The sequence below is a fragment of the Dendrobates tinctorius genome, unplaced genomic scaffold, assembly GCF_039654945.1.
Source record: "Dendrobates tinctorius isolate UK_male_01 unplaced genomic scaffold, ASM3965494v1 ptg000084l, whole genome shotgun sequence".
Classification (NCBI taxonomy): domain Eukaryota; kingdom Metazoa; phylum Chordata; class Amphibia; order Anura; family Dendrobatidae; genus Dendrobates; species Dendrobates tinctorius.
This window is the reverse complement of record NW_027361752.1, coordinates 38,914,707-38,929,688: the sequence shown is the minus strand read 5'-3', so window position 1 is coordinate 38,929,688 and position 14,982 is coordinate 38,914,707. Positions and strand designations below refer to the sequence as shown.

Below are 14,982 nucleotides of genomic sequence, written 5' to 3'. Positions count from 1 at the left end.
GTCTGCTGAAAGAGTTCCGGATGAAGAGACCACCTCCCCGAGGCAATGCCTTGGTGACCGAGAAAATCTATCTTCTAATTTTCCAAGCCTGGGATGTGGCTTGCTATGATGGGCGAATGGTTGGTCTCCGCCCTATGGAAGATGAAACTCACTTCGTGCATGGCCATCCTGCCCCGAAAACCTCCCTGACACTTGATATACGCTACAGCCATGGCGTTGTCGGATTGAGACCTGATGGGGAGACCTGTGAAGAGATGGTGGAAACTCCTTAGAGCTAATATGATTGTTCTTATCTCCCAAAGTTAATGGGAAGACGTGACTCTCGGGTTCACCATTGACCTTGTGCTGTGAGGTGACGAGGGACCGCACCCCAACTGAGGAGACTTGCGTCGGAGGTTACTACCAACCATCTTACTGTGGGTAAAGACCTCCTTTGATTCAGGGAGGACCTCGGTGTCTATTCCCTGAGGGCTTGCCTGTCCCGCAGAGACGGAGGAATCCGATGGTCCAGGGAGAACGGGTTCTCGTCCCAAGCTAACAGCAATGCATGATGTAAGGGACGGAGGTGGAACTGTGCAAATGGAACTGCGCAAATGGAACTGCTTCCATCGCTGCCACCATCCTTCCAAGAACTCTCATGCTGAAACGAATGGAGAGAGAAACTGGTCGAGAAAGAGGCCGCTCTGCTTGTTGTAAGGCTTGGGTCTCTCCTGGAGGGAGAGTGGTGATTCCGCGGGAAGTGTGAGCCGGTCCTGGGAGAGACGTTTCGCAGTCTATCTTCCGCCCTAGGCGGGAAAGAGTATTTACTGTTATCCACAGATACCTTGCAGACTCGAAGGGACGGACCCTTGATGAGCAGGTCATCCAGATAGCGGTGGAAAGTCTGAAGGGCAAGGCCACGAACTGGAAGTGTTCCTCGTGAGTTGCAAAGCGCAGGAACTACTGGAGGGACGGGCAGATCGGAATTTGAAGGCAAGCGTTCTTGACGTCGATGGATGCTAGGAACTGTCCCTTTTCCATGGAAGCGACAACTGATCGGAGAGTTTCCATTTGGAATCGCCGTACCGTGACAAGGTGATTAACTATTGAGCCACAGATGGGTCGCATGGACCCGTCCTCTTTTAGAACCACAAAAGGACTGAATAAAATCTCCTGAACCCTTCATGAAGGGGGACCGGAATGATGACTCCGTCCCTTAGAAGAGCCTGAACAGCCCCGAAGGAAGGCTCTTGTCTTTTTTTGGAGGAAGAGGAAAGGAAAACTCAAGTTGGAGGGGGGGAAGAAATTGTATATTATATCCGAAGAATACCAGCTTCCTGACCCATTTGTCGTCATTAGGTAGATCCATGAGATCTGGCTCCCATAGATCCAGAAGCCCTAGGCCTGGGTTTTCAAGAACGGTTAGATCTGTATGAGATCTGGGAGCCACTGTCTCTGCCCGGGCACAGACCTGATCCAAAAAAGAAGGTAGAGGAGGACCAACTGGAATTGTTGGGAGAAAATCGAAACCCGTCGGCTGTTGGAGCGAAAATGGCCGAACAGCCCTTTGTTAAGGAAGGAATTTACTTGTCTTCTCCCCCGGTAGTATCAGAAATGAGCTGGTCCAGTCTCTCTCCAAAAAGATGACCCGCTTGAAAAGGGGGGGAGAAGTCAACAAACTTTTAGATGTGGCATCCGCGGAGCCCTGGGGCTCTTCTAATGGAGATCGTGTTAGCGGCAGTATGAGCCGCGCAATTGGCGGCCTGAAAAGAAGCGTCTACTACAAAGTTCACTGCGTGAATCATCTGGCTGGCGACAGAGGTTGCATCCGGAGGAAGATTGGTGCCCTGAAGGCAGTAATCAGGACTTCTGCCCAAGCGGCCATGCCTTAGTGACCTAAACTGTGGCGAAGGATGGAACAAACGCTGCTCCTGAAGCTTCCAAAAAATTGAACGGGCAAGGTAGTCAATTTGATGATTGGAGGGGTTTCTGACCGAGAAACCCCCAGAAACAGATAGGAGCGTTGTGGAACCAAGACGCGGTACAGGAGGGTTCACCAGAGGGATCTGTAATCGATCCTTCATTAGGTCTGGATCAAGCGGGTATTTAGCCAGAGTAAACTTTTGCCCAGTGAACCACTTATGGCTGAGCCCTATGATACGGGACGGCTGATAAATAACCAGCGCACACGCTTATTCCTTAAATGAGGAGTGCTGGAGCGGGAATATTTTCCTCATTCAACCTCAGAATCCTGTTGACTGATTCTATAAGAGAATCAAGCGACTCTTGATCAGTTGGGGGATTCTGAGGGGCTGACGTGACAGATACAAAATCAGACTTATGCTCGCTGTGAACCTCAGGAGAGGGCGAGTGAGAGACAGGAGTCATTGATCCTGAGGAGCGAACGTGACTAGGGGACGCGCCATGAGCCCGCCTTGGCAGAGAGAGTCCTCCCGGAGGGGGAATATAGCCTTGGTCAGAGGCTCCACCGACCGTGACAGGGGCGCAGCCCACTCGGGGGTAACAGACGCAGGAGGCCCGTCAGCAGCGGCTGCAAGGGGCGTTGAAGCGCAGGTCGGGGCACGGTTCGGGCACAGGCCGGGTCGCGGTCCGTGCATAACAGATTAGCTTGAGCACTGGAGAGTCATGCTCGCTGTGGTAAAGCAGACTTGCAGGTAGTACACACTGTAGAAAAGCGCAGTGTGCTTCTTAGCGGCTTGTTTAGCCTCCTGTGAGTGAGGCACAGCGCTCCAGAAAGGGTTAACGGCAGAGTCTGACTGCAGCTGCAGGGAATGTGCCGGGAAGGGGTTAAGCTTTAATCTGAGGGCAGATGCAGCTTACACACAGTCCTGTGTTATGGCCCCTGGGAGGAAAACGGTGGCCCTGTGGCGTCACCCAGAATTCGTCTGCTCCTGAAAGGGTTAACTGCAGCAGAGGTAACAAACATGGCCCCCGAGATTAGAATTGCACGTCTTGTTTGAAATGAGAGGCGCCAAGAGGAGGGGGGCGGTGACGATAGCGCAGGCGGCGCTATTCAAATTGCGGCCTAGTAGGCTGGAAAGGCCGGGGACATAATTTTTGGCCTACGCGCTGTAGGCGCCGGGGAGGGGGCAGCGCTATCGAGGGCGGCGCTATTTAAATTGTGGCCTAGCAGGCTGAAAAAGCCGGGGGCTAAATTACTGGCCTCTCCGCGGTAAGCGCCTGGCGGGGGGGGGGCCGCGAGCGGGCGCCAGTGTATCGCCGCAAGTCAGTGCTTCTCCCGGGGACAAGGACCCGACCCCATACCTCCACTCCTGTGCTCAGTCAGGTCGTCGCTGTTCCAGGGTCTTTCAGTCTCATCCTCCAGGCGATGTAGCAGAGCTGGAGGAGGTTTTACAGGGGCGTATTGCTCAATCGATCCACCCTCTGGGTAGGGGGACGGAGAGCTCTGGGGCTGATTCAGGGCATCCGAAAAAGCGCTGTTCAGGTCTGCTCCATGCACTCCTGTGCTACGTCCTGTTGCGCTTGCCCTCATATCCGTGGAGTACCGACCATAAGGGAACCATCGTCAGAGGAATCAGCCCCATTCGTCGCAGGAAAGTGTACGTGAAGGGTTACTCCACGTGCTTGCCTGTTGTTGGTTCTGGGGAGAGCGGGCCGTAGAAAGGAACCGTCGCCCCCTTCACTCCGTTAATTAAAAAAATAAAAATTTACAGAGAATTCAAAAATAACATAAAAACGGTGGGGTCTGAAACCAGACCCAAGTGCCTCCTACAGACACTAAGTAAGAACTGGAGAATCTCAGCCAGCGAGAGGGTGTATACTGCAGGGGAGGTGATAACTTTTTTTCTGGTTTACTTAGTGTCCTCCTAGTGGCCAGCAGCATAACACCGACGGTCTCTGTGTCCCCCAATGAGGCGTAGGAGAAAAGGCGTGTTAGACTGTGTGCTACCCGGCTTTCATTCTTTTTGGTACAGATAAGATATGGATCGACAGAATTGAATAAATTTATAGATAGATAGATATAGATAGATGGATGGATAGATAGATTTATAGAGCAGATTTCTAATCTGCTTTTGCTATTGAAAACATTATCTATGAGCTCAAAAACCTTTCAGGTGATGCGGTTTTTTAAAAAGCTGATCTGCTTTTGCAGCTGAAAAACGTATCCTCAAAAAACGCAGGAAAAACGCTGTGTGTGAATGTAGCCTTAGATCAGGAATAGAACAGCCATTTATAGGACATTTCATAACTTTCCCAAATTCCTATGAAAAAATATTCAGCACATTCTGCATTGAACTACTGTACCCAATTTATTATATATTTTAGGAGTCGGAGTCGGTCCATTTTATACCGACTCCACCAAAATGAGCACTGACTCCGACTCCACAGCCCTGCTGAGGAGCACTCCCGTCTTCAGGTCAGCTGGATTATGGATGGTGCAGGGGAACCCTCAATCCATCATCCCTTTGACTGGGAGGTAGAGGCACTGTCCGCCCTTCATTCGTCGCTGCTGTTTAGTCAGTGGCGATTCAGTGGAGGCCGCACGGACAACATGAGGACCTCTGTACTTCCAAGGGATTCAATGTCCTAGGATAAGACAGGGCTGTTCTCCAGCTGTAAACCAGGCTTAGAAGGGGGTACATGGAGGCGACCTTCCATGTTTACATCTGTTACTGGTGCGGGGAGAACGGTGCTCTGAAGGGACCTGTCGCCCCTAAAAAAGGCTCAGGCATGGCTTGCACATTGCAGGGGGATCGGATCTTCATCGCTGATCTTCTTAACTCGCTTTTCCTGAGAGGGTCCTTCAGTATCTGGGGGGGGAGGGGGGAGAGTACCTCCTCATGCATGAAGATCGGACGTCCGAAATCAGTTGCGGCATGTCCGCGTCTCCTCAAACCGACAGGCTCTGGTGGGCGAGTGGGTAGGGGGACGGAGGCAGGACCGGATCTGGATCACCTAAACACGCTTCTGTGTTAGGGTCCTGCCAAACAGACATATGAAGATACGGGGTGGCAGTACACTCCGTACTCAGTCTCTGCGTGGGAGTTCAGTAGTGACTATTCACACTGTATCCCTCCGGAACCTGAAAAGAAACGACGCACATTAGGTAGATATGGGTCTCAAGAGAGACCCGTGTCCACATCCTACTGACACTAAGCTAAAAACTGGTTCAAACTGGAGCCAGCGGTGGGGTGTATACTGCAGAGGAGGAGCTAACTTTTTTTGTATTCACTTAGTGTTAGCCTCCTAGTGGCAGCAGCATACACCCATGGTCCTGTGTCCCCCAATGAGGCGAAGGACAAATGTAGACGCTACGGGTATCGGAAAACGGCACAATTTTTTTTTTAACTTTGGAATTTTTTTTTTCACCACTTAAATAAAAAAGAACCTAGACATGTGTGGTGACCTGGAGAATCATAATGGCAGGTCAGTTTTAGCATTTAGTCAATATAGTAAAAAAGCAAAACAAAAATCAACTGTGGGATTACACTTTCTTTTGTAATTTCACCGCACAAGAATTTTTTTTTTCCCGTTTTCTAGTGCACGATATGTTAAAACCAATGGTGTCGTTCAAAAGTACAACTCATCCCACAAAAAACAAGCCCTCACGTAGCCATATTGATGGAAAATACAAATGTTATGGCTCTGGGAAGAAGGGGAGCAAAAAACAAAAACTCAAAAACGAAAATACCAAGAGCAGTACCTCTGCGGTCAGTTTCCGGTGCAGTGGAAAGTTTAGGATAGTTTTCATCATCTTTTCTCTGTCTAACAAGGTGAGAATTTCCTCCATGCTCGGCTGCTGCCATAAGGATTTTCCCAAGCTCTTCCGGGTTTTGTGATGCTCCACCGCAGCGGGGCCCCACAACAGCAACCTACAAGGATAGAAAAGGGCGATGAGGTCTGGTACTATTTATTCCAAAGCCAAAATCTGTCACTAAATTAAAAGGGAACCCGTCACTAGATTCATGCTGCCCAAACCATGGACAACATGCGAAAATATAATTTAAAACTTCTCTGTAGGGAAAGATCTGACTAGTCCGATGACTTCTACTGCCGACTTCACTATCCAGAGATTGACAGTTCGCTCCCAAAAAGGAGAGACCTGTCAATCACTGGTGCAGGGCCAAGTCATCAGACTAGTCAGACCCATTCCCTAGTTCCCGGACAATTTTTCAAACTATGCCCCGATTCATCATCATTTCCATTTCTCCACATTTCTGGAATAATTTTTTCTTTTTTTTAATCAACTTATTTTCTATACGTTTTGCATCTCTTTTTTTCCTTGACAGCTTTGCTTATCAAGATGTTGTAAGCAAAACTGTCCATTTTATAAAGACCAAAGAAGGGAGGCGGGGCGGCGTTGCCAGATTTTTTCCTATACTACTTAGCTGGGCAGGCTAAAGCTTTAAGTAAATGGATGCCGGGTAATTGTCTCCCCAATTCTGAAAGTCACTTGCTCCGCGCTGCACAAGTGGATTGCCCATTAGGTTTCCTGGAGTTGGAGAAAACTAATGTCCCACGTCTGCTGCCCCTGCTCCGGCTGGCACGATTAACATGGAGACAAATCAAGAAAGTAATTGGGTTTAAAGATCTTATAGCTGAAATGCCCCTGTGGAATAATAGCTATTTCCCGGGGTTGCTGGGTCACCCATCCAATGCTTTTTGGATTCAGTATGGCGTCTCTTCAGTGGGAGACTTGTATGACCAAGTGATCTTAAAATCTTTTGAACAATTACAGGTCACACATGATATTCCGAGATCTCAATTTTTTCGTTATTTGCAGTTGAGATCGGCTCTTCAATCACATATGACGCATGTGGGTGTGGACCGTACTATTTCATCTTTACCTCTGATAGGAATCCTTAATTCGCAGGGTCCCCAGGGTCTCATATCCTCTTTGTACACATAAATGCTGTCAGTAGGGGCAGAAATCGGCCATAAGCGCTATTGATAGGAAGTGGGAACGACTCATCCCTAATACGCAAAGAGAGGAGTGGGAGGAGATTCTGGAATCTCCGACCGGAGTGTCACCATCTATTAATAACAGAATGATACAATTATATATAATAAATCAATCGTATTTGATTCCGGTGCGACTTTTTAGGATGGGTCGGCTTCAATTGTCAGAATGTATGCGATGTCACTCGCCAGATGCTGATATTATCCATATGGTGTGGCAGGGTCCCATTATCCTACATTACTGGAAAGAGGGTGACTGTACTACTGACATCCCTGGTGCAGGCCCCTGTCCCTCTAGAGCCATTGGTCTGCTTGTTTGGGGTATGGGAGGAGGAGACTTGGGATCGCTATACTGGGGTCTTCCTGCGTGAGACGCTGTTTATGGCACGGAAGGTGCTGGCATTGCGGTGGATGGGGGGCTCATGTCCTTCCCTTAGATTCCGGATTGAGTTGGTAAATTTGATTGTTCCATATGAGCGCACGTTATACCAAAATAGGGGGATGCCCGGGTAAATTTGAAAAGATTTGGGAGAGGTGGAATTCCTCTCACCTCACTTTGCAAGGCTGAGACATCACACACGACATAACACGATATAGGAGACCAGGCTGCGGAAATAGTAGACACCAGTTGATGTAGTGGTAGTTGTAGGTTAGGAATTTTAGTTAGACTTTATTTCTGAGTGGTATGACAAGGTTTGTGAAATTGGATTGACATCCATGCTGGAAAATGTATAGGCAATCATCTTTTATGTATGCTTGGAAGGATATGTACATACTACGTTGTTTATAAGAGAGTGCAATTTCTCTGCATTATATTTTACAATGGACGGGAACATGTGTGCTATGTATAATGCTTGTTATCATAAGCCATTGTGTATGTTGTACATTCTTTGTGTCCTAAGGTTTAATGAACGAATTTAAAAAAAAAAAAAGATGTTGTAAGCAGATTTGTGAAATGCGCCTTCTACCAAACGAGTATATTTTCGGCACATCTCACTCCAAATCTACAGACAAAACCCTCTCCCCCCCCCCCCCCGACAGAAAAAGGTTTTGAATTTGCTGCATGGTTAGAAAACCGTGCGACTTTACAAAACTGGTTTTCGTAAAAAGTTTTGCCAACTTTTATTGCTAGAAAGCATTATTGATTTTGCTGCAAATTTCTGAACCGAGTGCGCCGTTTTGAAGAATTTGGTGCAAAAAAAGGTAAGCAAATGCAAGACAAAAAAAAAGTGACTTCAAGAAATTAAAAATGATGAATCAGGGCCCATATTTTCTCCGAACACTGCAGCCGCGCGGCCAGGCTCTGATTGCTGCTGTCCATGCAGCGACAGGCTCCCGACAGTCCGCAGAAAGCTCCCTCTGGTGGCGGCATGCAGAACATTATTTTATACATTTTGGTGCATTACCTGAAGTCAGTGAGGCTTAGATTATTCTGCTCATAGGCGCGTAGCAGGAACAGGATTTTCTGATCTAGGAAAAAACAATATAATTTCACACTGACATACTGTATCAAACATCTATATAACCACCACGAGCAGTCACATTTGGGCTATACCTGTGACACTGAGGGTGGCTCCATAAGCCCCAAGCAAGGCTGCAAAATGGTTTTTGTCGCACACAGATGGACAATTAGCGACGATGCTTCTCAATAGATCAGTCAAGCTTTCTGCAAGGCAAAAAACACATTGGGTTCAATGTAGCAGCAGAGGTCAGGATTGCACGCCATGTTATATGAAGGCCATATTCTCCGCGCTCAGTGCTGACAACCGAGTCATGACAAGGCTATTTGCCATTTTTGCGCTTTCCTGTTATCCCTCCGGGATAAGGACATAGGAGGCTGTAATGATGCCGTGCATAGAACGGGCCCTCTAGGGCCATGTGAACAGTCTTTTGCTGAGTTGTTGGAGTGGAAACTAAGCAGAAACTCCAAGAAGGATTTGTAGATATTTAGGCTCCATAAACTGAGTATACACAGAGCCGTTACGCTATATACCACTGCTTCACTGCAGCGTAATAAGGGTGAATACTACAACCCCTAGGTACCACAACAGTCAGATGTTGTATAGACACCTACGTCTCAAAATGAAGCTATAGTAGGAAAATTACCTATTGCTTAAATTAGGTTATTGTGTTACATGTATTTTTTTTTTTCATATTCATTAAAAAAAAAAATGTAATCTTCCCGTTTTCACACACTGGCCACTGGGGTTATTTTAGACTTGCGCTTCTCCTTTCAGGAAGTTTCCAGCAGTTTTCTTTATCAGAGGAAGATTACAATGACTGATAACACCTCTACATACAGTAGATAACACAGGATCCACCATTCACAATAGGTGATGTCACAGCTCACCTCCTCCTGTACAATGACTGATTGATAACACCTCTATATACAGTAGATTACACAGGATCCACCATTCACAATAGGTGATGTCGCAGCTCACCTCCTCCTCCTGTACAATGACTGATAACACCTCTATATACTGTAGATTACACAGGATCCACCCAGTCACAATAGGTGATGTCACAGCTCACCTCCTCCTCCAGTACAATGACTGATAACACCTCTATATACAGTAGATTACCCAGGATCCACCCATTCACAAAAGGTGATGGCACAGCTCACCTCCTCTTCCTTCATAATGACCTATGCACACGCTCACTAGATGCTTCAATACAAAAGATAGGGCTATAGTCTGCTCATTGTGAGTATTGTCTAAAATAGCCGCAGTGGTCAGCGTGACAACAAAGATTTCTAATGTTTATGCTTAAGATAGAGTCTGGTATGGATTAGAAAAAAAAAAATTGCAATTTTTTTTTTTTTTTAAATACTTTTAACATCAAAGCCTGATAACAATAACTTCCCTTTACGTACAAACCATACATATTTAGTATCAGCTTTGAAGGAATCCAAAGCGATGTAAATATTAAAAGTTAAGGACACCTTCTTTGGTCATTTATTAAATGTTTTTCGGCTAAAAATATTTGTTGCAATTGGGTTTCATTAAAAACTTTGCACCATTTTGTTTTTAATACTCTATAGTCAAAATAACGTTCAATGCATCTCAGCCACGGACTGGGACAGAAGGACAAGGCAGAGGCGTATCCAGGGGGGGCAGCCGGGGCAGTTGCCCCGGGTGCAGGCAGCAGGGGGGCGCAGTTGGGCCGCCCGGCCGCCTAATGCAGCGGTCGGCAGTGTCTCTCCCCTGGCGGCTGCGTTCTGCCACTACCAGTCCTGGGAGTCGGCGGTTCTCTGTGTCGGCTGTCAAGCTGACAGCCGACGCAGAGAAGGAGGCCGCGCCGACTCCCAGACAGCAATTATACTGGCGTCTATACAGACGCCAGTACAATTGAAGCTCTGAACGCCGGGTCAGAGCGACGTCAGCAGCGTGATCAGGTCATGTGATCACGCTGCTGACGTCACTCCCGGCGCCCAGAGCGAACGCTGGTGGTAAGTGTGCTCCATTCTGGAGATGAAGAACCACCGAAGATGGGAGATGGGGGGGTGTTCACGAGTGGAGATGGGGGTTAATGTGGGGATGGGGGTTAATGAGTGGATATGGGGCTTAATGTGGAGATGGGGGTTAATGAGTGGAGATGGGGGTTAATGAGTGGGGGGTTAATGGGTGGAGATGGGGGTTAATGGGTGGAGATGGGGGTTAATGTGTGGGGGTTAATGAGTGGAGATGGGGGTTAATGAGTGGAGATGGGATTAATGTGGGGATGGGGGTTAATGTGTGGGGATGGGGGTTAATGAGTGGGGGGTTAATGTGTGGAGATGGGGGTTAATGTGTGGAGATGGGATTAATGTGGGGATGGGGGTTAATGAGTGGGGGGTTAATGTGTGGAGATGGGGGTTAATGTGTGGAGATGGGATTAATGTGGGGATGGGGATTAATGAGTGGAGATGGGATTAATGTGGGGATGGGGGTTAATGAGTGGAGATGGGATTAATGTGGTGATGGGGGTTAATGAGTGGAGATGGGATTAATGTGGAGATGGGGGTTAATGTGTGGAGATGGGATTAATGTGGAGATGGGGGTTAATGTGTGGAGATGGGATTAATGTGGGGATGGGGGTTAATGAGTGGAGATGGGATTAATGTGGGGATGGGGGTTAATGAGTGGAGATGGGGGTTAATGTGGGGATGGGGGTTAATGAGTGGAGATGGGATTAATGTGGTGATGGGGGTTAATGAGTGGAGATGGGGGTTAATGTGGGGATGGGGGTTAATGATTGGGGGGTTAATGAGTGGAGATGGGGTTAATGAGTGGAGATGGGGGTTGGATGGGGGTTAATGAGTGGGGGGGTTAATGAATGGAGATGGGGGATTAATGAGTGGAGATGGGGGATTAATGAGTGGAGATGGGGGATTAATGAGTGGAGATGGGGGATTAATGAGTGGAGATGGGGGATTAATGAGTGGGGATGGGGGTTAATGAGTGGGGATGGGGTTAATGATTGGGGGTTAATGAGTGGAGATGGGGTTAATGAGTGTGGGGGTTAATGAGTGGAGATGGGGGTTGGATGGGGGTTAATGAGTGGGGGGGTTAATGAGTGGAGATGGGGGATTAATGAGTGGAGATGGGGGATTAATGAGTGGAGATGGGGGTTAATGAGTGGAGATGGGGGTTAATGAGTGGAGATGGGGGTTAATGTGTGGGGGGATTTGGAGTGGGGGTACATAATGTGTGGGGAGATTTGGAGTGGGGGTACATAATGTGTGGGGAGATTTGGGAGTAGGGATGAGGGGTTATTGAGTGGAGATGGGGGGTACTTAATGTGTGTGGGGGATTAGGGATGGGGGATTTGGAGTGGGGATGATATTTAATGTGTGTGGGGAGATTTGAGGACACAAAATGAAGAGTATGAGGAAACAGTATGGGGGATGGGTGCAGACAGTAAGGGGTGCGAACGGGTGAATGTATGTGGACACAGTATGGGGAGTCGGGGATATGTGTGAGCAGACAGTATAGAGAGTGAGGGGGTAAATATATGAGGAGACAGTATGAGGAGGGAGGGGAATAGTGTGAGGCCACAGTATATTGCAGATATTTTTATTTGGGAGCATTATAATGACACTTCTATCTTTAAGGGCATCGTGTGGGGATTTGCTGCAGAAGACCGGAGAAGATGGAAGTCTGCAGAGACGAGATGTGGATGAGAAAACTCATCATGGGTTCTGGACAAGAAGAAGAAAAGGAGAACGACTGCAGAGACGACATGATCTATAAGGTACCTGGGTGTAAATGTTATTTGTGACACTGACTAATTCTCATGTTTTCATTTGTTAGGAGCATTAAAGGGGTTCTCCAGGTTTGTACGGAATTCTATGTGACTGCAGACTTCTGAATTCTCACAGTGCTCACTGAACGCTGTCAGGATTCTCTCGTGCCGGTAATTTACATACATGCAGTCACATGCTGACTAGACATGTGTGGCCTCACTCAATGAAAATGAACGGAGCGGGGCCGGGCACGTCTAGTCGGAATGTGGCCAGAAGTATATAAATCACATACTTGTGCTGACATGACTGTATATCGGCAAGGGAGAATCCTAAAAGTGTGCAGTGCATTGGTTGTGAGAATTCAGAAGCTGCAATGTCAGGATTCAGCGATGCAGGTTCCAGTAGTCATCACATGGACACTTCACTCACTATGCGATATTCATACTTATGGTCCTGTGACAACGAGCTTCTCTTCCTGTTTTCAGTTTTTTACTGAACATTGAGAGCATTAGGGAGAGCAGCTCGTGGGTACATGACTAACTGTGCAAGTCGCATATGTACTTGGGGGGGGGGGGGCCGAACCAAATTCTTGCTCCCATAGGCCGGCGTAAAAAAAAAAAAAAAAAAAAAAATCATCCCGGAAAAGCCCCTTTAAGAGAGCGCTGCGATGATATCAGGCTTGTAGGGGTCGTGCGCAACACAAGAATTTGCTCTTTGGTGCCCCCGCAGGTTTTACTGTGGTATAACAATGCATACATTTTTTTTCCTAATGTTTTCCCTGCATACACCTCAGCTCGCGAGACTCATTCTAGCAGCTCGTATATAATATTTTCTAAAGCACCAAAAATAAATTGCATCCAAGTTCCTAAATTCATAGAACCCCTCTGCACGGGATGGAGGATGAGAGTAGTAATCCATGCGCTATACCACTTATAATGTAACGCAGATAGTAAAAGTCTGAACCTCGAATGGCGCTGCTGCCGCTTTCCTCGTCTCTGGAGCGGAGGAAACTTGGCAGAAACAGGGAATGTTGTGTCACCATCATGTGAACGACCGGTAACTGCACCAGGCCCTCGGTACAGGGGCTGTCGGGGCTGTACCACTGCTCGACCCCAGCACGTAAAGCTTCCAGAAAAGCACAGTCCTGATAGCGAAACCTAAAAGAAAGGACGAAATTAAAAAAAAATGTAAAAACTTTTAGAAAAGTGGACCCCAAACTATTCATATAACACAGACAGGGTAGAATTCTGCTTTTTTTTATTTTTAAGGATGGACAATTCCTTTAATTATTTTTGGAGACATCAATAGACATCATTTTATTTAAACCCTAAGTCGACATAACCATATTGAGTGCCCTTGGTTTTTTGTTTGTTTTTTTTTTTTTTGGGGGGGGGGGGGGGGGGGGCCAGTTGCAGTATTGAATGAGATCATTAATTTTACTGGGGAAAGAAAAATAGGCTAAACAGGGTGGGTGCTGTGTCCCCCAATGAATGGCTCGAAGAAAAATCCCTATTTCTCCTACGCCTCATTGGGGACACAGAGACAGTGGGAAGTCCTAAAGCAGTCCCTGGATGGGGAGCATGCACCTGCTAATACCCCATGTACCACTGAGTCAAGACTGAGGTACTGCCGATTGCAGGGTGCATGTGCCGGAAGCTGCATGCGCAGAGACCCGAGAATTAATTTGGTAATGCCTTGTAAAAGTATGCAGACTGGACCAAGTCGCAGCCTTGCAGTGCTGTTCTGCCGAGGCCTGGTGCCAAATGGCCCAAGAGGCGCCCACAGAACGGGTAGAGTACGCCTTTATCCCCGCTGGGACAGGCGCGTTCCTGACACGGTAGGATTCCTGAATCGCCAAACGAATCCACCTGGTTAGCGTTGCTTTTGAAACGGCTAGACCTTTCCTATGCCCCTCTGGAAGTATGAACAGGGCATCTGACTTGCGGAAGGGAGCCGCCCGCGAGATGTACCGTCTCAGAGCCTTAACCACATCCAAGGTGTGGAGGGCCTTCTCAATGCGATGGACTGGCGCCGGACAAAAGGAAGGCAAAACGATTTCCTCGTTGAGATGGAAAGAGGAGACGACCTTGGGCAGGAAGGACGGGGATGTCCTGAGAACTGCCTTGTCCTGATGAAAATTCAGGAACGGAAGACGGCAGGACAGGGCCGCCAATTCTGAAACTCGTCTATTTGACGTAATTGCCACTAGAAAGACCACGTTCCAAGAGAGGACGGTCAGTGAAACGTCCTGCAGCGGTTTGACAGGAGCCTTCTGTAAGGCCCCGAGAACCAGGTTAAGGTCCCATGATTCCAATGGCCTTCTATAAGGAGGCGCCACATGGGAAACTCCCTGAATGACCGTCTTGACCTGAAGTTTGGTGGCCATCTTGCGTTGGAAAAGCACTGACAAGGCCGAAATTTGGCCCTTGAGCGAGCTAAGCGCGAGGCCTGACTTTAATCCGGATTGAAGGAACTCCAATATGGCCGGAATGGAATACACCAGAGAGGATCGACCATGATCCTTGCACCACGAAAAGAAGGTTTTCCAGGTGCGGTGATAGATGCGCATGGACACAGGCTTCCTAGCACTAATCATGGTCTAAATTACGTTGTGAGAGAACCCAGCCTGTGCTAAAATCCAGGATTCAACGGCCACGCCGTCAAAGACAGGGCCCTGGAGTTCTGGTGGTAAATCGGGCCCTCTGAGAGTAGATCCTTGTGATCTGGAAGTCGTCAGGGGACGTCGGCGACTAGTTGTATTAGTTCTGAGTACCATGTTCAGCGTGGCCAATCTGGCGCGACTAGGATCACTGGTACTTCCTCCACTCTGATCTTCT

At 47.8% G+C, this 14,982-nt stretch overlaps 1 protein-coding gene across 1 annotated transcript in view; it reads right to left on the bottom strand.

The window, feature by feature from the left end:
• Positions 1-14,982, bottom strand: part of URB1 (URB1 ribosome biogenesis homolog) — a 142,661-nt gene that overhangs the window by 24,567 nt on the left and 103,112 nt on the right. The window contains exons 26-29 of the mRNA XM_073584550.1: positions 13,109-13,302; positions 8,477-8,587; positions 8,328-8,391; positions 5,666-5,834 (exon numbers count right to left, since the gene is read on the bottom strand). Of these exons, the coding sequence (XP_073440651.1) occupies positions 5,666-5,834; positions 8,328-8,391; positions 8,477-8,587; positions 13,109-13,302 (538 nt within the window). The remainder of the gene's footprint in view (positions 1-5,665; positions 5,835-8,327; positions 8,392-8,476; positions 8,588-13,108; positions 13,303-14,982) is intronic.